The sequence below is a fragment of the Lactuca sativa genome, chromosome 7 (genome assembly GCF_002870075.4).
Source record: "Lactuca sativa cultivar Salinas chromosome 7, Lsat_Salinas_v11, whole genome shotgun sequence".
Taxonomy (NCBI): Eukaryota; Viridiplantae; Streptophyta; class Magnoliopsida; order Asterales; family Asteraceae; genus Lactuca; species Lactuca sativa.
Genome location: NC_056629.2, coordinates 44358936 through 44384819, shown reverse-complemented (window position 1 = coordinate 44384819; position 25884 = coordinate 44358936). Strand labels below are relative to the sequence as shown.

The 25884-nt window shown below is 36.6% G+C and overlaps 2 protein-coding genes across 2 annotated transcripts; both read right to left on the bottom strand.

Moving 5' to 3' along the window:
• Window positions 1-230: 230 nt before the first annotated feature.
• On the bottom strand, window positions 231-23710 carry LOC111906588 (NAC domain-containing protein 78). Its single transcript, XM_052765535.1, has 4 exons — window positions 23637-23710; window positions 1627-1797; window positions 1053-1327; window positions 231-981 (listed from the first exon to the last, which is right to left on the bottom strand). The coding sequence occupies exons 2-4, from the start codon at window positions 1781-1783 to the stop codon at window positions 427-429; spliced, it is 987 nt and encodes a 328-aa protein (XP_052621495.1). The 5' UTR covers window positions 1784-1797; window positions 23637-23710; the 3' UTR covers window positions 231-426.
• Window positions 21124-22490, bottom strand: LOC111906589 (NAC domain-containing protein 82). Its single transcript, XM_023902343.3, has 2 exons — window positions 21931-22490; window positions 21124-21859 (listed from the first exon to the last, which is right to left on the bottom strand). The coding sequence occupies exons 1-2, from the start codon at window positions 22126-22128 to the stop codon at window positions 21350-21352; spliced, it is 708 nt and encodes a 235-aa protein (XP_023758111.2). The 5' UTR covers window positions 22129-22490; the 3' UTR covers window positions 21124-21349.
• Window positions 23711-25884: the final 2174 nt, after the last annotated feature.

Sequence of the window (25884 nt, the reverse complement as noted above, 5' to 3'; positions counted from 1 at the left end):
CCCCAAAAATTCAGTTTAGAAAAGCCCACATGTGGCATGAAAAAGAAAACCAATTAAGTAAATGAGTATGGACAAAACAACAAGTGCACAAGTAAATATCAAAGATGTGTGGAATAAATGTATGGAAAATAAAATTTCCTTGTGCTTTATCATCCTATTTAATCCTCCTATATTCCTAATGCACCTCTCTTTTTTTTATTTCATCCTTTGATTTTGAGACAACATCGTAATTTACTATAGTATAACTAAATAACACACAAAAATAGTACAACATAAATGTGCCACTACCTGACTACCATATCCTAAAATCGTATTGTTTTATAAATATATATCTACTATAACACAAATGTGCCATATTCCTAAATATATAATCGTATAAATCTACGAGTAATACAAAACCGGATGTGGACATGTATCCACGTTGACTCAGTCGTTCCATGACTTCCAAAAATCATCACCCAAGAATGCATTCATGCTATCATCATCAAATCCATCGACACTAAACATGTTAAACATATCTTGGCCCAAATCATGTGGGTTGCTCGCATCCAGAAACTCATTTAGCATATCAATACCATCATCAATCATCACATTCTTCCCATTGCGATCTTCTACCTCCTCCTGTGTGTTGTTATTTTGAAGGAGTGAAGCAAGGTCACCATGGGTAAGCATGACATCATCATTAATAGGAACATATGTCACTCTCTCATCTTCCCAAGATGTGATACCAGAGGGACCCAAACTGCTTGCATTATTCGGATCAGACGTTTTTGTAGATGGACATGTTGATGTTAAACAACTTGCATTATTAGGATTCACCAACACACCAACCATCATTAAAGATGTTACAGTAGACTTATCATCATCATCATCATCACCATCACCATCCCAGTCTTTTTCCTCAAATGGTGCGCCATATTGTGCCCCGTTCTTCGGCCCAAGACCACTTTTCTCAAAAACTCTACAGATTACATATGCCTCCTGAAATACACATCATCCCAACCTTGTTACAAAGTTTAGAAAAGTAATTTAACAATTAGACCACAGAGTACCTGAGCAACCCCTTGGTTAGCTAAATCCTCGTCTGTCATCCGGTACTCATGCATAACCCAATTTGTTATTGTCCGCTTTTCTCGATGACCCACATGGAAAATCAGTGTTTTTCTCATTGCCACAGTTCTTCCTTTGTATTTGACTTCTTTATCTTTCCCAGTGCCTTTCCAAAATCCAGTTTTAGTTACACGATTCATTCTGGGCCCACTTAAATATTTTTTAGAATTTGAAGAGAAGAAGTACCACTCTAGATCGCCACTCAAGATGGATTTGGCTGGTAAGATTTAAGATATCATAAATGTTTCCAATGTCAGATGCAACAAATAGCAATGTACTTTCATTGATTGGCTTATTATAGCATCTTACTTTCATTTCTTCCTCCACCGACCTAATCTAGGGAAATGACATAAAAGCCCCTAGATGCTTATTTATTACAAAGCATTAAGACAATAACAAGTCAACTCATTAAACCCTTCTAGTCAACTCTCTCTTTTAACATAGGTAAAGTATAACAAATACTTGGAAACTCTAATCAATTATAACAATGACATATGTTCATGAATATATTAATACCTGGAAGATCCCATGGGCTGAAATCGTTTATATTAATCTCTGCAATAAATTCTGGATCAAGCTTTTTCCCTAATAACTTGTTCTTGAGGTAATACATCACCAGATGAACATCAGTAGGTTTAAAACTGAATCCTGGATACTTCAATGATTTCCCCATGAAGACCCGAAAATCTAGTGTCCACCAAATGTAAATTTCTATGAAATAAAACAATATCTCGTGTGAAAACTAATAGAAACTCCAAACGCTTCCAAGACTATTTTTGGTTCTGAAGAGTTTCAGATTCAATCAAACAGCAACATTAGAGTTATGAACGAATTATAGATGAACAGACTCAACATAGAGATGGATTGAAATTATATTTGCATTAACAAAGATCAAGATTGTTTAGTTCTGTATAGAAAGGAAATAGTAAATCAAATACATTACATAACTTAAAACAGAACAAGTTTACAAAACATGGAAAAAATTTCTAAGTGTTGATCTATCAAGAGCGTGGACCAGTGCCACTGGTGGTTACCTCGGGACTTAACAGTATCCATATATATTCCATGCCTTAGAATATTTGCAGACTTTTCAGCAAACTTGCAAAATCACTTTTCAACATCTAACAGATTTAGGAACCAGTGTTTAACCTATTGCGTCTCAAACTGATATTAGTTTCAAATTCGAAAAGTACTAGGCTTAATATTGATAAACAGACAAAAACCGATGAGGAATATTCAATTACGAGATTGTTTAATGGAGTTATTAAGTTATGATTGCTTACTTAATCTACAATATTAAATGCATTTAAATTTAAAGTCATAATTACATTCTAAAGTTACAGCTTCTAATTTAGTAAATAGTTACATCATTCATGACATTTACATTCACACACGGGTCCGTATATAGAGTGTTCGAGATTAGTAAAACTTGGTATCAAAGCGATAAGTAAACCCTGACTATACCACTGTATCAGGTGTTTAAGATTAGAGGATTAACAAAACCTAAGATGAAGTATAGATACAGCAAAAATGAATACCAGATCACGGTAAACAACACTGAGTAGAAACACTATTGATCGAACAATTAGATTGAATAATACAACAATAAAACAAGATTAGAACTATAGAAGAAACAAAATTCGGTGGTTTACCTGAGAAAAAGAGAGAGGCAACGGTAGCGGAAATCGGGGAATGCGGTGGTCCGATTGGTGATTATGGAGCGAAATGAAGAAGGCGAGGGATACGGGTTAAGAATTTATATGATGGAGAGAAAGTTACAAAAGTCGTCCCTCAATATTACAATAAACAACACCTTTAGTCCTTGTTTAAAAAGGAAAGTATTTGAAAATGGAGGTTGCAAGTTGAAATTCAGTGCGTTAAGCCGTTAAGCCGTTAACCCTGTCATAGTGTATATGACTTTCCTGGTTCCTACGAGGGGATTTCGGTCGTCATCAACTTTTCGATTTTTAATCAAATTAATAAATCGCATCAACACTTTAAAATCAAAATTAGACCAAAATTTCTAATTATCATTAAATTAAAACTTAGTCCCTAACCATTCATTAATAAAAAAATAAAATAAATTCAAAGCAATTAAAACCCCTCCTGTATCACCAAAATAAAAACAAAATGTAAAATTAGAAGGAAAATATATGGTTCTTCTAGCTTCAAATCTTCAACTTTACAATCGCCTCCTCATTCCATATGGGATCACAATACTCCGCCACATTAAATTCATATCTTCTTCTAGAATTTGACCACAATCGTACGAGCTCTAGTTGAATCCAAAAGGATTAGAATTATGATACACATTTGGTTAGTTGACAAGCCAAAATCATTTTGCACTAGAAGTATATGGTGTTTGGTGTCACAATATGTTTAATTGTCTGATGTTAGTGATCTTATTATTATCACAAGACTTGTGGTCAAATGAATTTCAAAATCATATACAATGATATATTTGGTAATGCAATTCTTATTTATATGTCAAAGACTATGATTCCACAATAAAACATCTCATTTAAATATTTGAATCGGCTTTGAAACATTGTTACTATACTAGTTTCATATATTTCGTGACTTTTTTTTAAACATATTGAGCTCATTCTACATTTAAATAAATCAAAACAATCTCATGAAACCTTGTATAAATATTTTTGCATCATAAGACCATAGATTAAACGTATGGGGAGAACAGATTGTCTTTTGATCTTATAAATAACAACAATGGCTCGATATCCATGATCAAATTATTTTCTTCCATGTTTTAGTCTTATTACTTGTAAAACCCATTTTTTGGATTGATCAACTACAAAGTTTGGGGTAGAGAGAATAACTTTTTGGAGAAAAACGTTCAATCGTGGCGCAAAAATAAAGGTGTCGCAGTGTGGCCACATATTTTAATGAAGTCGCAATTTGTCCCTCTACGGACAGGTAGCCGCCACATCCTAAAACCCTAGGTCTCGATCCTTGGGCCCTATATAAGGAATGTAAGGATTAGGATTTTTTCATTTCACCATCCTTCAATGATCTCAACTCGAAACCCTAGGTTCCATGAGTGTTTATGTTCTTAGAGCTTTTGGTGGTCTAAGAAGCTCTCAAATGTTCAAGGGTGGTGTTTGCTCCCATCCTCATCTCAAGAAACCATCTCCTAACCCTCTATTCCACATTGTAAGTCTTCAAGATCTCAACCTTATTTAAGTTTGTGCATAGATCTAACATTTATATGAGTTTTTTGTCACTTTGACCTTATATTCTTGGAGTTTGAGCACTCTAGAACTTTGGATGGCTAATGTATATGTTTTTGAACTTAAGGAAGAAGAAAATTTTAGATGTTTGTGTTCTATTCAACCATGCAGGGAATTATGAGTTTTTATGGACTTAATCTTGTTAGGAATTTAGATTTAGTTAGATCTAGCCCTTGGAATTGATAAAGTTGGAAACTTTATCCATTAAGTCACTAAAAAGAATTAGATCTAAGGTTGTAAGCCTTGATATGTGTACGCCTGTAAAATAGCGCTAGATAATTAAAGAATAAAAGAATAATTATTCGTCACGACAATAAATAAATGTTTTTGATAGAATATTATTTATGGTAAATAATCTAAACAAAAGTTATATGTAACATCCCCAAAACACAGTCTGAAAATTTCGTTTAATTTAATAATAAAAACCATCGTCGATAAACCTCATATAAAAATCATAAGCAATGTATCTCAAAATATTATAAAAAGTGTCAAGTATATCAGAGTATAAACATCCCAGACTGAACAAATGGTGTGTGCACTACAATCTTCCCGAGCTCCTATTTTGAAAACTAAGTACCTGAAACCAACACTGAAAACTATAAGCACAAAGCTTAGTGAGCTCCCCCAAACTACCACATACCTTACAATAACATATAAACACATATTAGGTGTTGCCCACTGCATCGGACCGAAGTCCGGAAAGTGCATCGGACCTAAGTCCGGAACTAACCAAGGCCTTGCCCTCTACATCGGACCGAAGTCTGGAAACTGCATCGGACCGAAGTCCGGAACTAACCAGGGTCTTTCCCTCTACATCGGACCGAAGTCCAGAAACTACATCGGACCGAAGTCCGGAACTAGCCAGGGCCTCACCCTCTGCATCGGACTGAAGTCTGGAAACTGACTGAACATAGCATATCATAATCATATCTACTAGCATAAACACATATACCGCATACTACATCGAACCGAAGTTCGGAACACATAACACAAAGACATGCTTGAATCACAAAGACATCAAGCACACTGAACTACTGCATCGGACCGAAGTCCGGAACTATGGATAACTAAACGGGTCGGCATTGTGGCCGTAGACCCATTCCTACTGGAAGGAAACTCACCTCACACTGCTGAAGTCCTGCTGACAAAACCATAGCAGTTGGATGACAGATTCCCGATCTGTCAATATCAAAATAACACCCAATTAATAATTGGGTTCCAACTCATAATCATAAGTCCTTACTTAGGGTAGAAGACTACTTTACACCTATCTTAGCTTGACTCCAGCCCAAGGCCCAAACCAAATGCCCAAAAGTCTAATAATGGACCAAGGCCTAACTATGGCCCAATTTTCCAAATTGGGCCCAACCTCTACATGGACTTCCCTTAAGGCCCAATTGTTCAATCTAGTCCAACATGTCTCATTCTAAGGGACCAATATCATATAACCATCTAGGCCCAAACCATCCCCCATCTATGGCCCAATTTTCCAAATTGGGCCCAAACCCTCCTATGGGCCTTACCCTAAAGCCCATTAAATTATTCTAGTCCATTTTCTTGTTCTTGGACGGCCCAGCACAAAGCCCAAGTGAAATTAGGGTTTCTCATAAAATGATAATTAGGGTTAAGTATTTCTTACTTAACCCATTAAGGACTTAATCCATATCACAACTAGGAATTTTGATACTTTGTAACAACAACAATGATAACATTTGTGAACAAAAAATGTGAAAGCATGTATGATGCTTATTCAATAACAACAAAATCCCCATCAAACACTCTATACAAGCACTTCAAATAGTCAACAAAGAATTGGAAACCCTAGAAATCTCGGTTTAAGTCCATTATGGACTAGGATTTCCTTATTGGGCCTAATGGGCCAATAAGCTTCCAATTTGACTATTTTGGGCTTAGAACTCTTAAATGAGCCCTAATTGGACCCACTTTCATGAAACTTAACATTTTGGGTCATAATGGATCTAAAATGGCTTAGTTTACCTATAATGGGCCTTATTGGGCCATAAAAGAATTCAATTAGCTATAATGGACTCAAATCCATCCCTTTATGCTAAATTGGGCCGTGAACCATCCAAAGGAGCCCAATGGTCCGAAAACCTTTCTGAGGACCTCATAATTTCGAACCTAGGTTAGAAGTGGGCCAAAACTTATTCATACCATCTCCCACTAGGCCAATTTCGGCCCATGTGTATAAAAAAAAGAGAAATTTTGCATGGAAAGGGTTTGACACCTCATTTTTACATATGGGATTTCCATACAAATTACACCTCATGTATCAAGATTATGATGCTAATCCATCATGCAATAACCTACTTGGAAATCCTCCCCTCTCTCTTTATCCCTCTCGGTTGAAGGTAGTAGCACACACACACATACCAAACGCCATTCCAACACTATCAAATTCTCTCAAGAACATCCCCATTCTTCCTTCAAAATTTCTAGACTTTCTTGCATGCCAATAAGATCTTTCACTCATAACACAAATCTTTGGTAATTTCTTACTTAAATCCAAAGTTTAACTTCTATACCTCATCAAAAATCATCTTTTTAATTCATTCAAATTCATGATCATACTCCTTAGAAGCAATCTAAGCTCAAAGACTTCTAAAGAAGATTGTTAGGTCGAAATCTTCTCTCAAATCTTCATCAAAACCAAATCCAAACCTCAAGGTGAGTTCATACCCCTCTATTTTCGGTTTTCATATGATTTATGGGGGAGAATACAAGTAAAATGTGTAGATCTATGTGTATGTGTATGTTATATATGATTTCATGTGTTTTGTGGTAAATGTGTAACAAAAAGAATAGAAATTCGAGATCTATGGCTTTAAGAGTAAGATAAATATGATCTAAGATGTATTACACTAAGACAAGTCAAGAAAAATTACCCTCTAAGATTAAAGTATACATATTGCAACATAAAACTCACTTTTGGGCTAAAATTGTCAAACAAACAAAATTTGGGTTGAAAAATTGCTATTCACGGTTTTCTCAAGGACTAAAAGAGTCAAAACAGTACAAATAAGTTTTTTTATGAATATCATACTCTTTTAAAGGTTAGAAATGAAATTTATGGCTTAATGGGCCAAATTTTGTGCTTTTCTGCCCAATGAGCCAAAACATGCGAAAATTACAACTTTCAAGGGGTTGAAATGATAAACTTCACAAAAACAGGGGGTAAAATGGTGAATAAAACAAATTCAGGGGTTCAAATGATGTATTTTCCAAACAAGGATCAAAATTGTAAACTTTTTGGATTTTGGGCCAAAATTGTAAAAATTACGAAAAGTTTGGGCCTAAACTGAAAGATTCTTTTCTGGAGGGGCTGAAACTACCAAAGAGTAAATTTTGAACCAAAAACATCATCTAAACAAGTCTAGGGATCAAGAATGTCAAGAAAATGTTTTAAGGGCCCAAAAATGTCTTTTTTTATAAAGGACTAAAATTGTCAATTTTGCCAAAGAAGGGCTGAAAGGGGTTCAAAACAATTTTTTTTTTTTGTCAATTATTTTATTTTTAAGATATTTGAGTTAAAAGTAAAAAAAAATACCAAACTACAAATCATAAAAATGGAAAGATGAAAATACGTAGAACTTCAAACATCGTTATAAATAACCGACCGGCCTCGTTCCAGTGCGAAATTAACAATTACCCAATCAAACTTTCCAACAATTATATCATACCTAAAACAAGTAAACATTCAAAACTTTCCAACAATTATACCATACCAATCATGCTTGTTGGGCCTTTGTGACCCAGTAACATGATTTTTGGGCCCAAGGGATAATAATAAATGTTATTGGGCCTTCAATGACCCAATTTCATATTTAATGGACCCTCAATGGTTTTTAAGTGCTATTGGGCCTTAGTGGCTCATTAGCATTGCTAGTAAGGTCCAAGTAAATCAAATATGAAATGGGTCAACGTGTCCTTCGTATACCCAATAGCCATAAATAATACGTGGGATTAGTAGGACCTAACTCTTCTCCTCGTTTATTAGGCCTACCTTCAATTCAGTAAACATATACAAGTCGTTAATCAATGGTAATCAAATTCATGTTAGATTTAGTGAGTAATAGTGGGCGGCACCTCTATGGGTCGTCTGTAGTCTGTAGTTATAATCAAAGTCTCCTGGAGGGAGAGCGAGAGTTTGTGTATAGATCTATACGGGGGTGACTCCCCCACACCTCAGCTGTTCGCTACAGTTAGACTCGGCCAGTCTAGGGTGACAAAATCTTAAGATCAATTCCGGCGTTCGTTAGAATGTCAAGACAGACGAACTAGTCATTATTATGTATGGTTCTAACGACTCACAATTAAACAAATCTAACACTATCCGAGTAATCAGGGAAAATTAAAAATTATTCGTCTTGACGGTATAACAATTTGAAACAATTATATATTTTTTTCTTTATCGGAAAGCATCGGGTTTTTCGATGAAATCAACATCATTCATTTGTATTTTACAATAACTATAATGCAAAACTTTTCATTTATATACGCTTTGAAATCATTCATGCATAAACTGATGGATGTTCACACTTTGGTATGAACAATTGTCTTTTTCAGAAAATATCGGATTTTCTGGGTTTTATAAACTATACAAACATTTTCAAAACAACCATGCTTATGAACTCACCAACATTTCATATGTTGATCATTTTCAAAATAACTTGTATTCTCAGGTAATAGGTAAGTCGAGGAGTAACACCGAGTATGTTAGGATGTTACACTTTTGGAAAAACTATCAAACAATTTATATTATGGATATGTAATGATTAAACAATGTACTTGATGTGAACAATTTCAGTTGTAATGTATTGATGCATGGTGATGTTTATGTTATGATTCATGTATAATCATTGTGATGATATTCAATTTAAGTAACACAAGCCCTCGGACGTTTCCGCTGTCTGGTTCGGGGGTGTGACATAAATTTCCAATAAACCCTTAAGCCTTCAAATCTTTTCAATTTAAGTCCCGAACATACACTTTTAGCCCTCGACTTTCAAAATTCTTCACAACTTAGTCCGGGACTTACATTTATTAATTTATTTAAATAAACAGGACGTTACAACTCTCCCCCACTTAAATTAGATTTCGTCCTCGAAATCATTTCTTACCATTCCTTATATGCCCAACTGCTCAAGTATCATGACCACAATCCTGGGCACACCGAAGCTTTCCCAGGGCAACCAAAATTATCCCTCGCAAGGTCCTAGAACCCAAAGATAAACGAATTTCTTGCATTACGATCACATTACTCACTCTGAAATTTGTAGTCTCAGGATGATCTGACCCTCTAACTGACCGCCCATACTGAATCATTATTGCTGACTCCAATCCACTTGTCTCTCAGTTGCCTACTTATCTTCTGATAACTCTAGGCTCCCACTAAAAAACAGAATCATAGACCCCCTATCCCTGCGATTCACTTATATGTAGCCAAAACTCATATAATCCTGCTGTAAGTGACTTAGCATAACCCAAGCTATCTATGACTCTAACCATACATGAAATCCCCAAATACCATTACCGCTTAAGACACTGACTGTTTGAAGCATTGAAATTTCTGAAACACTGAACTGCCTGAAACATTTACTGTCTGAACACTGAACTGCCTGAAACACGGAACTGCCTGAAATACTGAACTGTCTGAAATACTGAACTGCCTGAAACACGGAACCGCCTGAATTATTGAACTGCCTGAAACACGGAACTGCCTGAATTACTGAACTGCCTAAAATAGAGAACTGCCTGAAACAGCATGCTGCTACATGGCTGCTTTCCAACATCTATCGAGACATTCCTGGTCTCAACTTATTCGCCAATCATCTGAAGTACCTGGTTCCAGCTCGACTGCGGAGCCAAAGGACTCCCTACTTAATCGCCTCACACGACTTCTGAACGAAATCCTTCTCTGGAACTAGTTGCTACTGGCTATCTTGTCATTATGGCCCTAACAGCCTTCTGATCTAACTGATTGGTTCCATGTGTCGAATCCTGACATCACCAAACCCAAGGCTAAAAGTGATTGCTACATGACCATTGGTAGCCTTATGTCATAAATGACCTTAAGCAGTCCACTGCTTCCTTGCTCTCATAGATGTAGGGGCGCTTCTATAGTCTTATCTCTAGCTTAACCAGATCTAACCCGTTTGGGTAATTCTGAAATCCAAACTGTGGATTTCCATCTCTTCACTGCTACACCCAAACTGGTGGGTGCTACTGTCCTTCCTACGTCCTAACAACGCACTCACGCTATCTACCAACCTCGTGAATGTTACGGCTACACCCGTAGACTTACAACACTCTATCACTGACTGGCTGCTAGTGAATGCTACGGCTACTCCCACAGAATTACAACACTCTAATGTTATCTGGCTGCTAGTGAATGCTACGGCTACACCCGCAGACTTACAACACTCTAACACTATCTGACTGCTAGTGAATACTACGGCTACTCCCGCAGACTTACAACACTCTAATACTATATGGCTGCTAGTGAATGCTACGGCTACACCCGCAGACTTACAACACTCTAACACTATCTAAATGCTAGTGAATGCTACGGCTACACCCGCAGACTTACAACACTCTAACACTATCTGACTGCTAGTGAATGATACGGCTACACCCGCAGACTTACAACACTCTAACACTATCTGGCTGCAAGTGAATGCTACGGCTACACCCGCAGACTTACAACACTTTCCATACTGGATCGAACACGCCCTTGACCCGCACTCAGCTGAACTCATGTCCTGATTGGAATCCCTAACCTAATTCCCTAAGGCTTGCTAGCAAACATTATGGGACAACGATCTCCTTATTGGCAAGTTTTTCTGAACTTCCATCTCACACTATCCTCAAACCATACAACCGCTTAGGCTGTCTTCCTTCCAAACAAGGATGCGAAACTTATCCCAGTTTCAAAACTTCTCCTACTTCTGAATCCTTGGATGATTCTCCCCCACTTTGCTTCAACTAACATCTTTCAGCACACAGTACTGGAATGATTCTCAATCCAATACCATTCTATGCCCAATCTACTAAAAACCACGTTTACCATTGCTAGTGTTTCAATACTAGTCAGTCCAAAAGGTCACACCACCTTCAAGAACCCGAATAAATCTCCGATAATAACCTGCTAGACCCAAGAAGCTTTGAATCTCAATTAGAGACCTCGGAATTTCCTACTGCATCACGGCCTCTATCTTGGCTGGGTCAACTAGAATATCCTTCTGATTGACAAAGTGCCTAAGAAATTGCACCCCGCGCAACCAGAACTCACAATTGAAGAACCTTTCAAAAATTCTCTCCCTCCTCAAAGTCTCTAGCACCTTCCTTAGTTGCTTCTCGTGCTGTTCCTCAGTCTTGGAATAAACCAAGATGACGTTGTACTTTCCCAATCCCGTAATCTAGGGAATTGCTCTATCACTATTCGCTAATGCTTCTCGACATGCAATTTCCATATGATATCTCTTGAAAATATATTTCAAACACAAATAGAGGATAACCCAGAGTCACACTTACTCAAACCCTTGGAACGAAAGGCTCCCTTGTGCAGTTTCCCGCAAGTGTTATACTGAATCTAACCCTACTGGTCTCTCAAAAGTTGATCCAAAATCTAGGGTCTCCTCCTGAGACCCCTCAATATAAGCAACTGATCTGATTCCCTCTCACCAATGTGCTCCAAGTCCATATCTCGTTCTCAAGCTCTAGAATCATATCATTCTGGGTCTTGCACCCCCGAGATACTCACGATCTCCCTGCTATCACTCTACAGTATGTTTTGATAACTTACCTTCTTCATTTCCTCTTCTGCTGCATACTGTGGTACCATATAAGCTCTTTCCCGAGACTTGCCATTGAGCTCTGCCACAGTCTCAGTCGTTTGGTGGAGATCTAATGACTCTTGCGCCAACTGCTGCACCTCAATCGCCTGGGCACACTCTGTCCCGAATCTGGTCTTAAAGTCATCCCATGACATAGCATCAATCGCATCATCACTCCACCTTCTACCAACCTCTTCCTATCAATATCGTGCTCTGTCCCTCAGGAGACAGGAAGCAAGTCAGATCTTATCTCCTTTCGAGATGTCTAGTACGAAAAGTGTTGGCGACATCTACCAACCATCTGCTGCTAACAATGGGGTCCCTAACCCGCATGACAATCTGTAGCTTCACAAAATCCGAATTTCCGAAACATCAACGTACGAGTCCCTATCATGACTGCAACCTCAGTGCCGAAAGCACTCGACCTCTCATCACAAATCTCTATAATGCCCTCCTTGATCATACTGAGGATCACAGGAGTCTAGTCAGTGATACTACACATAATCTCAGATGGAATGAACTCCCTCATCTTATCATCGAGTTGCCCGACAACAGAGTCCGAGCCTGATCCCTCGTTGACACCAGAACAACTATCTGGTCTACCACGTAGCGTCACTATACTCGGCAATATACCATCACTAACATCATAATACTTATCAAAACTCGAGGGATCTTCACACACTACAAGTTCCCTGGTCTTAACTCAACCTTCCTTTATTCGAGTACGGATCCTCTGCTTTCAGTAGTACGGGCCCATACTACCTTCCACATCTATCCATACTTTCCTCAAGAACTGCTTTGACTCCACCAAGTCCCTTTTACTGCTACTGCTCTCTGCTACTTTCATCCTAGGCTTTCCCTAGGGTAATCACCATCCCACTCTTCGCCATCAGATGCATAAGGAATCCCTGCTTTCTTCCCCTAACTAACTCGCGAACACTATTACATATTACTCAGACTAGATAATTCTTCGAATGAGAGATCCTACCCTACAACGGTTGGACTCAAACAAGAGCTGCGAAATAGAGCTAGACCTAACCTTCTGAAATTATTTAGTGCTTGCAATACGTAACTTAACATATTCGTTTACTAGTTAGTGAAAGACGTCCAGAACTCCTAAAAGCACAAAGCAAGCAGCATTCGGGCATTGAGTACACATAATCAAGCACATACTACTCTGGTTATCACATTGTCTGATCTGTACTAGCATGCGGTTCATATAGATGAGATACATATAACATGCACATAAGGCATCTTCCTTAGATCCTTAGTCATAAACTAGCATGCGGTTCTCATAAAGCTGATACTCATATCATAACATAAACTTGTATGGTTAATTTGGGAGTACTTACTTGAGCTCGGATGATTGCATGCACAACACCCTTTTCTCTTTTCAAAGTTCTTTTCTTTCTAAAAATTCTTTTCGCTTTTTCTAAAACTCTTTTCTTTTCTCAAAACTCCCTTTTTACAAAAACTGGTTTTCCTTTTGAAAATTTCTATACCAATTCCTTAGTTTGAGTTCAGACACACCCAAAAGTGTGCCTGAATCCCTCAAACCAAGGCTCTGATACCAACTTGTAACATCCTCAAAACACAGTCTGAAAATTTCATTTAATTTAATAATAAACACCATCGTCGATAAACCTCATATAAAAATCATAAGCAATGTATCTCAAAATATTATACCAACTATTAAGTATATCAGAGTATAAACATCCCAGGCTGAACAAATGGTGTGTGCACTGCAATCATCTCGAGCTCCTATTTTGAAAACTGAGTACCTGAAACCAAAACTGAAAACTGTAAGCACAAAGCTTAGTGAGCTCCCCCAAACTACCACATACCATACAATAACATATAAACACATATTGGGCCTTGCCCACTGCATCAGACCGAAGTCCGGAAACTACATCGGACCGAAGTCTGGAACTAACCAGGGTCTTGCCCTCTACATCGGACCGAAGTCCGAAAACTGCATCGGACCGAAGTCCGGAACTAGCCAGGGCCTCACCCTCTGCATCGGACCAAAGTCCGGAAACTGACTGAACATAGCATATCATAATCATATCTATTAGCATAAACACATATACCGCACACATAACACAAAGACATGCTTGAATCACAAAGACATCAAGCACACTGAACTACTGCATCGGACCGAAGTCCGAAACTACTACTAACTTAACGGGTCGGCATTGTGGTCGTAGACTCGTTCCTACTGGAAGGAAACTCACCTCACACAGCTGAAGTCCTGCTAACAAAACCATAGTTGCTGGATGATAGATTCCCGATCTGTCAATATCAAAATAACACCCAATTAATAATTAGGTTCCAACTCATAACCATAAGTCCTTACTTGGGGTAAAAGACTACTTTACCCCTATCTTAGCTTGACTCCAGCCCAAGGCCCAAACCAAAGGCCTAAAAGTCTAATAATGGACCAAGGCCTAAATATGGCCTAATTTTCCAAATTAGGCCCAACCTCTACATGGACTTCCCTTAAGGCCCAATTGTTCAATCCAATCCAATATGTCTCATTCTAAGGGCCCAGGCCCAAACTATGGCCCAATTTTCCAAATTGGGCCCAAACCCTCCTATGGGCCTTACCCTAAAGCCCATTAAATTATTCTAGTCTATTTGCTTGTTCTTGGATGGCCCAACACAAAGCCCAAGTGAAATTAGGGTTTCTCATAACGTGATAATTAGGGTTAAGTGTTTCTTACTTAACCCATTAAGGGCTTAATCCATTAATTCCTTTACTCTACTAGATAAGTTATATGGAATAATTGGGCTTAATACACAATCCAATCCCAATGGCCCCAAAGTGGGTCCAATTAAGTCCAAGGCCCAAATGCTAACAATTAGGTTTTTCTACCCAAACACGACCCAATATGCCTAAAACCAATCTCTAAGCCCATTAGGTTTTGCTAGTAGGGCACTACCCACTACCACCTCGGGTAGTGGTGGTCAATGGCGGCTCACGGCGGCGGCCACCACCCTATAGTGGTGGTTTTGAGTTTCTTTTTATTATTAATCTTGCTAATTACAATTACATTACTTTAATTCAAAATAACGACACACACACTAACTAACATACACATGTACACAACCACCCTAGTGGTGGCCGGCAGTGGCTCACGGCGGCAGCCACCATGGCTGGCGACCATGGTAGGCATCTATTCCGTTTTCCGGCCATTAATACCTTCTACAATAAAACACACACATACACACACCTACAAGATTTCTATTTGCACAAAGGTCCAGCTACCCTCCCTTGGTGGCTCACGGTGGCGACAACATCACTAAAAAGGCAGCAGCAGCGGCGGATTTTACGATAACAGCCACCACCTCACGGTGGTGGTAGCGGTTCTCTTGTACCCCACTCAAACAACGCACATACAGACTCAAAAACATGGCCTGAAGACCGAGGCACCTTCGACTCAGCCACTTTGGGTGGCAGGCAACGAACGGAACCCTAGAGATGACGACCCACAGCGGCGGCGGCCCTAAACGGTGACCATAGGGTTGCTAGCAGCAGCACCTGAAGTACACAATACCCAATCACAGAAAGAACGAAGAAGAAGGATAGGTGGGTGGTTTACGATGGACTAACCGGAAGTTCGGTTGTTCATACTCGACATCAACGTTCACCGCCTCCTTCGTGGGTCTCGGTGGCTCCTCCTGTGGCAGCGATGTGGTAGTACTCGTCGGTGAGGCAGCATGCGACGCTCTTGACTGGTCTGAAGAACAAGAGGAAGGTAGCGGCTGAAAGAGTAACACATGGTGATGGCGGCTGGAGTAAAAGAAATGGTCTCTTAGGTTTTGGGTTGTAGGAAGCGACGTGGGGAAGGGATACGGGTATATCCCGTATCTTATTTCAAACATATGATCGAATTATTCAACTTCAGCCCCTCCACCCCAATTTATTTTCAATCTAAATCCAAAACATACCAAATAGACCCTGCCCTCAGAAATGTTTATAAACTGCATCCAAAACTTACCTTTTAAACATTGATCCCATAAATTTCTTTCATAATAGATCCCTAAATCACCAATAAACCCTTAAGCCTTCAAATTTTTATTAAAAATAAGTTCAAATTATATAATTTTGACGTAATGAATTAAAAATATCATTATAACAAAACATTAGACTTTTTATAACATTATGGATAAATGTTTCGACTAAAAGAAATATACTATAACAAACAAACGAAATACAACAACGGTAAGACTATTGGGCCTAGTACTCACTATACATGCTTAATGGGCCCTCGTAATCCATTTGCATGTTTATTTAGACCAATATAATCATTTCATGTCTATTGGGCCTTAGCGATCCAATTACATGCTTAATGAGCCTAAATTAGCCTTCACGTGTTATTGGGTCTTAGTGGCCCACTTACATGCTAATTTAGCCTGGAATAATTCATCGTATGCTTAATGGGCTTTAACGTGTCCATGTGCATACTTAACAAGCCTGGAAATAACTTACATGTCTAATGGGCTACAATTGTCATTTTCATGTTTGTTGGGCCTTATCCTTTCACATTCATGTATCATCTGGTGTTCGTAATTCTAAATACATATAATGTTATACATATTCATGTGGCAATAAATGGGATCTAGTGAAACTTGTCGGTTGACACCATTGAGTGTATAGTCGTAGCATGTAGTTATAATCATAGTCTCATGGAGGGAGAGCGAGAGTTTGTGTATAGATCTATATGGGGGTGACTCCCCCACACCTGAGTTGTTCGCTACAGTTAGACTAGGCCAGTCTAGGGTGACAAAACCTTGATCAAAACCAGCGTTTGGAAAAATGTCAAGACAGACAAATTAGTCACTATCATGCATGGTTATAATGACTCACATAGAGATCCATTACCATCAATACATTAAGGGAATCCAAGTTCTTAAATCATATTAATACGAAACAATTCATACGAAAATGCAAGGATTACAACATTTTTATAAATCAGAAAATATCGGATTTTCTGAGGGAAATATTATTATTCATTACCTTCTACTTACAACAGATATAATACAAGGAAATTTTGGATCGTTTACTTAAACCTTTTTTTTGCAAATGGAAATCACACATACATTTATACTTGATCATTACATCATTTTCAGAGAATTTACAGAAAATATCGGATTTTCTGGGTTTCACGAGCAATACAAATTCTTTCAATCAAACATTCTTATGAACTCACCAACATTATATATGTTGACCATTTTCAAAATAACTTGCATTCTCAGGTAATCGATAAGCTGAAGAATCATCAAGAGTATTTTGCAATTTCCTTTATGCAATTGCAATCATCGTACAATTTATGTTTTGGAATATGTAATGTAAAACAATGTACTTGATGTGAACAATACCAGTTGTATTATGTAATGTTTGGTGGTGATTGTGTTATGCTTCATGTATATTCATTGTGATGATATTTTAATTTATAGTCAAACGATCCCTTAGACGTTTCCGCCGTCTGGTTCGAGGGTGTAACAGTATCACTCTAGATCGCTACTTATGATGGATTTGGCTGATAAGATATCATAAATGTTTCCAATGTTGGAGTCAAGAAATTACAATGTACTTTCATAGTTGGGGTTATTGTAGCATCTTAATTCCATTTATTCATATTACAACATTCTATTGCAGTATTTGTATAATCTTGTATGAATAAAAAAAAATGACTACAGACAATTAATTGGGTATTCGAGAGACCGGTAACTCTCCACAACTGACTTCTAATATGAAATGAATATCTCCCCAACCTAACACAGATCTTTAACTTATACTTAGCCTCCAACGACCAAATCGAGGAAAGTGACATAAAAGCCCCTAGATGCTTATTTTATTACAAATCATTAAGACAATACCAAGTCAACTCATTAAACCCTTCTAGTCAACTAATTAAACCCTTCTACTCACTTATAACAATGTTATTGATAGTTTCATTTTATTTACTTCTTTTTATACTTTATTTTAGCACATTTCATTCGCATTTTAGTAAATTTGCGTGCATATTTTCCTTTTTGTTATTTTATGACCATTTTGGGGACTTTCTAGTTTCCTGAGCATAATTGCAGATCTTTTTGGAGACTAGCGAAGGGGAATCTACGGGAGGCGATTGGACTTGGAGGATAACGAGAACTTTGGGCTTGATAGCTATGGAGGTGATTCATGGAGTGGGCTTGTCAATTTCTTGAAGGCTTGGAAGATTTGAACTTTAAATTTGCAAGGCGCGGGAGAATTTTAGAGTGTGCAGAAGCTATGAGTGATTTGGAGAAGGCAAATTGGGCTCAAATTAAAGAAATCTTGAAGAAAAATGGGCTAGAAGGTGTTTAGACTCGAACTGGGCCAATGGAATAGTTGTGGGGGCCCAAGACTTGAAGAAGCCCAAAAATTCATCATATTCATGCGGCCCGCGTGGATTCCTGAAATGGTAATTTCGGGATTTTGTTTTGAGCTCTATATTGGGAAAGTTAGTGTGCCTCTTTAGCCTTATCTTGAACATCTGATTTTGACACATTCTATCTGGAGTTTTGGAGCACTTTGAAGGCCAAGAACCCTCAAGAACTTCATCATTTCACCTCTTGATTCTTCTTAAATTTTTGGTACAATCTTTATTAACTTTGTTTTCTAAAGTTTAGCCATGCTTGGCTAAACTAATTGTAGTTGACTTTTGTGGAATCCTTTGACTAATTGTTGAATGTTGAAGACTCCATGAACTTGTGTTTGAATCTTTATGAAAATGTTTTGTGTTTTAACATCTTATCATTACTTATATGTTTTTATTCATGAGTTTAAATGTGTTTGTGGTGATTAGTTGGCTAATTTCTTGATTAAGTTAGGGATCTTCAAATTAGCAAGCAACAAGTGATTTTTGTGTTAGTTTTACTTCATACAATCATAAAAACATTTTCTCCAACATGATAGTGGAAGCTTTTGCCTCCTCTTGGCTTTGGTGACTTTTAAATTCTTAATGCTAGTTGACTTTCATTAATTACATGCTTAATGGAATTGGTGACTTTGACTAAGGAAATTGTTATGAGCTTATCTAACCATTTCAACAATTAAGAAAAGTCTAGGTAATCTCAAGCTCCTTGGATTACTATAGCCAAATTAAGGATTTAAAACAAGTATTGCACCATTAGATTCTAATGATATGTTCATCAAAAAGTCAAAGTGAGGAAACCTCAAGTCAACCATCTTTCTCTTATTGATTTTACATCAAATTCTTGTTTTTGTGAAATTGTTTATTTAAATCTTAGTTTAATCCTAGTTTATTTCAAGTATTTCAAAGGACCCCCCCCCCCCCCCCCCCTTTAATTTATTGTTATTTTTATAAGTATTTTTACAAAGAGATTTTCATAGAGTTATAAAATTGAATCATTCTCCGTGGATACAATCCTTTTACCATTATACACTATTTTAGTATGCAAGATTTAGGGTTATTAATTTTGTTGGCCTCGACAACCACCAGTTATCCAAAAAGAATTAAAAATACAACGATGTAATAGAATGAAATGAAAGTGTAATGCTATTGATAGACAAGTATATGAAAGTATATTGCTATTTGTTTTATTTACCATCCCAATATAAGTTGATAAAAAAAATGGACGATATAGAGCTATAATGATAAAATGTACGAAAATAATGTTGCACATAAATTATTATCTCATATATAATATTTAAAACCAGGTATATGTAAAGACTTTTAGACAAAAATGCATACCTTATAGTTAAGGAACATGGATTGTTGTAGATGCAAAGGTGAATGAAAGATGAAAGAAGTGATAATGAAGAGAAGAGATAATGACGAGTGATTGTGAAGAAAGTATTAAATGAAATTCCATTCAATTAGTTGAATTTATAGAGTAAAAATGAAAGGAAAATGATATGATTTGATAATTCATCGAGTCAATTTTTTTATTATTATTATTGAGATAATGACATCACTTTTTATTTTTCTTTTGCAATAGATTTCTTGTTTTTCTGTTGAAATAGCAATTCAATTTTTTTTAAAAACTAATATTCAATATTGGTATAAATTATAATTATATAAAAGTTATTCTAAGTAACATATAAATTCTTCTGATCATTTTAATTTTTACTTTCTATTAGATCGAGTAGTTTCTATGTTAAGGATAAATTAATGAATTTAAAATGTACAAGATACAAATAAAAAAATATTATAATTTAACAGACTAAATATTTGAGTTTTAGAGGTTATAACTCAAAATTTAATACAGAGTTGGTATAAAAATAAAATGAAATAAAAAAGCTAAAAATTTTAGATTAAAAGATATAAACCGACAAGTTTGGGCTAGCCACTTGGCTAACAAGGTGTCTAATAAAGAGGTCATGGGTTCAATCTCATGCATATACTAACCCGCCGTTCAAAAAAAAATATAAACCGAAAATATAATATAAATTTGAAGACTAAAGTCATAACTTATCCTAAAAAATCAAATCTAACCTTTTTTTTTTTTAATTTACCCTATTTATAAAAAAATGCGAGTAGTGAATTTATATATTTTGTACAAATAACGAGTATGCCATTAGTGGTTGAAAGTGTGTACGTATTATTTGGTGATGATATATTGACTTTATTTAATTGAACATCGAGTCATGGAACACAGTCACCGTACCCGAAAAATCCAATTTAGTCAAAGCCCAGTCGAATGTGGCATGAAAAGAAGAACTGATTAAGTAAATGAGTATTGACAAAGCAACTAGTCTAGTGCACAAGTAAATATCAAGAGGATTTGTGGAATAAATTTATGGAAAATAAAATTTCTTTCTATTTTATCTTTCCTATTTCATCCTCCTGCAAATGCACCACTTCTCTTTCTTCCTCCCATTTTGATACTTGTCTCTAAATTTATATATTAAAAAATACTTTAACCACAACATCATAATTTACTATAGTAAAACTAAAATAACACACAATAATAGTACAACATAAATGTTCCACTACTATATCCTAAACATCGTATTTTTTATAAATATATATCTACTATAACACAAATTTGCCATATTCCTAATTCCTAAACATATAATTGTATAAATCTATGAGTAATACAAAATTGTATGTGGAAATGTATCCACGTTGACTCGGTCCTCCACTACTTCCAAAAATCATCACCCAGGAATGTATCCATGTTAAACATATCTTGACCCAAATCGTGTGGGTTGCTCGCATCCAGCAACTCATTTAAGATATCAATACCATCATCAATCATCACATTCTTCCCATTGCGATCTTCTACCTCCTCCTGTGTGTTGTTATTTTGAAGGAGTGAAGCAAGGTCACCATGGGTAAGCATGACATCATCATTAATAGGAACATATGTCACTCTCTCATCTTCCCAAGATGTGATACCAGAGGGACCCAAACTGCTTGCATTATTCGGATCAGACGTTTTTGTAGATGGACATGTTGATGTTAAACAACTTGCATTATTAGGATTCACCAACACACCAACCATCATTAAAGATGTTACAGTAGACTTATCATCATCATCATCATCACCATCACCATCCCAGTCTTTTTCCTCAAATGGTGCGCCATATTGTGCCCCGTTCTTCGGCCCAAGACCACTTTTCTCAAAAACTCTACAGATTACATATGCCTCCTGAAATACACATCATCCCAACCTTGTTACAAAGTTTAGAAAAGTAATTTAACAATTAGACCACAGAGTACCTGAGCAACCCCTTGGTTAGCTAAATCCTCGTCTGTCATCCGGTACTCATGCATAACCCAATTTGTTATTGTCCGCTTTTCTCGATGACCCACATGGAAAATCAGTGTTTTTCTCATTGCCACAGTTCTTCCTTTGTATTTGACTTCTTTATCTTTCCCAGTGCCTTTCCAAAATCCAGTTTTAGTTACACGATTCATTCTGGGCCCACTTAAATATTTTTTAGAATTTGAAGAGAAGAAGTACCACTCTAGATCGCCACTCAAGATGGATTTGGCTGGTAAGATTTAAGATATCATAAATGTTTCCAATGTCAGATGCAACAAATAGCAATGTACTTTCATTGATTGGCTTATTATAGCATCTTACTTTCATTTCTTCCTCCACCGACCTAATCTAGGGAAATGACATAAAAGCCCCTAGATGCTTATTTATTACAAAGCATTAAGACAATAACAAGTCAACTCATTAAACCCTTCTAGTCAACTCTCTCTTTTAACATAGGTAAAGTATAACAAATACTTGGAAACTCTAATCAATTATAACAATGACATATGTTCATGAATATATTAATACCTGGAAGATCCCATGGGCTGAAATCGTTTATATTAATCTCTGCAATAAATTCTGGATCAAGCTTTTTCCCTAATAACTTGTTCTTGAGGTAATACATCACCAGATGAACATCAGTAGGTTTAAAACTGAATCCTGGATACTTCAATGATTTCCCCATGAAGACGAAAAATCTAGTGTCCACCAAATGTAAATTTCTAAGAAATAAAACAATATCTCATGTGAAAACTAATAGAAACTCCAAACGCTTCCAAGACTATTTTTGGTTCTGAAGAGTTTCAGATTCAATCAATTAAGCAGCAAAATACGGAATCATGAACGAATTATAGATGAAAAGACTCAACACAGAGATGGATTGAAATTATATTTACATTAACAAAGATCAAGATTGTTTAGATCTGTATATAAAGGAAATATTAAATCAAATGCATTACAAAACGTAAAACAGAACAAGTTTACAAAACATGGAAAATATTCTAAGTGTTGATCTATCAACAGCGTGGACCAGTGCCACTGGTGGTTGCCTGGGACATAACAGAATCCATATTCCATGCCTTAGAATATTATGCAGACTTTTCAGCGAACTTGCAAAGTCACTTTTCGAACATCTAACAGATTCAGGAACCAGTGTTTAACCTATTGCGTCTCAAACTGATATTAGTTTCAAATTCTAAAAGTACTAGGCTTAATATTGATATACAGACAAAAACCGATGAGGAATATTCAATTACGAGATTGTTTAATGGAGTTATTAAGTTATGATTGCTTACTTGATCTACGAAATTAAATGCATTTAAATTTAAAGTCAGAATTACATTCTAAAATTAGAGCTTCTAATTTAGTAAATAGTTACATTATTTATGACATTTACGTTCACATACGATCCCTGTATTGGGTGTTCGAGATTAGTAAACGGAAATCAAAGCGATTCCAAGATTATCAAGGTAAACCCTAGCTAAATCACTGTATCAGGTGTTCCAAATTAGGCGATTAATAAAACCTAAAATGAAGTATAAAAACAGCAAAAACGAAACCAACACTACGTAGAAACACTATCGATCGAACCGCGTTAGATTGAATAAAAAACAATAAAACAAGATTAGAACAATAAAAGAAACAAAATTCGATCGTTTACCGGTAGAAATGAGAGACTGTCGATGGTGGCGGGAACCGGTAACCGGAGAATGCGGTGGTCCGATTATGGAGTGTAACTAGCTAGAAACGGAGTGGTACGATGTAAGAATTTATATCATGAAAAGAAATTTACAAATGCCCTCAATATTATAATAACTAACACTTTTAGTCCTTGTTAAAAACGAAAGTATTTGAAAATGGAGGTTTAAAGTAGTTGAAGGATGAAAGTGGAAAGTTGAAACTCAGTTATAAGCCGTTGACACTGTCATACGAGCCTACGAGGTATGATTCTCAGACGATGTGATGTCGGCAGTCTTTTTCTATTTCATATCCAGTTATATATATATTTGTTTTCGTCAAATCCACCAATATTTATGGATCATTATTTTGATTTATTTAATTAAAATTTCAATTTTTATTATTTGAATAGAAAAATAAAAGATTATTTATGGTGCCTTTTGTTATAGAATTTTTTTAGTTTTTTATAAAAGAAAATTTTAAATGAAAATAAAAATTTTGAAAATGTATTTTATTGATTAAGTTTTCAAAAATATTTCAAGATAAAAATGTTTCTATTTTTCAAATTGTAAATTGTATGTAATTAGAAAATGATTTTTACAGTTTTTAAAATTTCTGTAATGGAAAAGGAAAACTACATCGGTTACAAATAAACGTGTTTTCTAAAACTTTCATTGAAAACAAAAAATGAAAACTTAACTCTACTTTCTAAAAATGTTTTTAGAAAAATGAAAATAATTTTTCATAATCAAACGCAACCTTAATATTTTGTTCAAATTACGGAAAAAGTCTTTATGTTTTTATTTGATAGAAAATGACAGGTTATACGATAAACCCCGATAATCGATACTTGACAAAATAATGTTTTGAGGCTCTAATCACCGACTAGTCTTTTGAAACATCCCAAAAGTTCAACCCAAAAATTTTTGTTTCAACATTACAAAGCCACAACATCAAATGTTATATAATAAAACCATATATCGTATGTCTCAAAATGTCATGGTAAATGTATCAAATCAAAACTGAAGTCAAATTAATATCAAAATATCTGAACAAAACTCCCATGATAAAACTATAACTGTGGTGTGTGTCATGTCATCATCCCGAGCTCTTCCCCTTGCTAGCAGGAGTACCTGAAACCAAAGCTGAAACTGTAAGCACAAAGCTTAGTGAGCTCCCCCAAACTACCACATAACATATAAAGCACATACTAGGTCTTGCCCACTGCATCGGACCGAAATCCAAAAACTGCATCGAACCGAAGTCCAGAAACTAACCAGGGCCTTGCCCTCTGCATCGGACCGAGGTCCGGAAACTACATCGGACCGAAGTCCGAAACTAACCAGGGCCTTGCCCTCTGCATCAGACCGAAGTCCGGAAACTGCATCGGACCAAAGTCCGAAAACTGACTGAACATAGCATAACATAATCATATCTACTAACATAACATATAAATTGCATACTACATCGGACCGAAGTCCGGAACACATAACACAATGACATGCTTGAATCACAAAGACATCAAGCACATTGAACCACTGCATCGGACCGAAGTCCGGAACTACTGCTGACTAAACGGGTCGACATTATGGTCGTAGACCCATTCCTACTGGAAGGAAAACTCACCTCGTAACGCTGGTTGCTGAGATGCTAAATCTGAAACTGTCTGACTGCTGCTCCGGAACTCCACGGCTACAAATCCCATAAACACTAAATCAAATATTGATAACTAATCTCAGGGTAAAATGACTATTTACCCCTGGTCAAAGTCAACTATCAGTTGACCGGACTCGCCGAGTTGGGCCGCCAACTCGGCGAGTCCCTATCATTCTTTCTAATCATCTACTCGTCGAGTTTGGCAAAGACTCGACGAGTTCTTCTTCGATACTAACATCGAGTCTAACTTCATCCGACTCGCCGAGTTGTATGAAAACCTCATCAAGTGCTCTTTCATCATATGAACACGTCTGTCTGTGACTCGCCGAGTTGTATGAACAACTCGTCGAGTCTGTTCTCGAGGCAAGAAGATTGCCTTGGACTCGCCGAGTCATGGCGTAGACTCACCGAGTCCCTCCATTTCTAATTCTGCTTCCTAACTCACCGAGTCTAATCTTCATTCATCCAACTTGTAGCACAAAAATGGGAAAGTAATTTGGGGATCACGAACCGACTCATCGAGTCCTAAGAATGACTCACCGAGTCTCATACATGTTAATACTATACTGTAACGA

What these genes read in the sequence shown, in the direction of transcription:
- LOC111906588 (XM_052765535.1), bottom strand. Translation starts at nt 1,783, where the DNA reads ATGGGGAAATCATTGAAGTATCCAGGATTCAGTTTTAAACCTACTGAT. An exon ending in CAGCCCATGGGATCTTCCAG is followed by an intron (nt 1,328 to 1,626) that starts GTATTAATATAT and finishes AAATCTTACCAG; the next exon opens with CCAAATCCATCTTGAGTGGC. An exon ending in CTAACCAAGGGGTTGCTCAG is followed by an intron (nt 982 to 1,052) that starts GTACTCTGTGGT and finishes TGTGTATTTCAG; the next exon opens with GAGGCATATGTAATCTGTAG.
- LOC111906589 (XM_023902343.3), bottom strand. Translation starts at nt 22,128, where the DNA reads ATGAATCGTGTAACTAAAACTGGATTTTGGAAAGGCACTGGGAAAGAT. An exon ending in CTAACCAAGGGGTTGCTCAG is followed by an intron (nt 21,860 to 21,930) that starts GTACTCTGTGGT and finishes TGTGTATTTCAG; the next exon opens with GAGGCATATGTAATCTGTAG.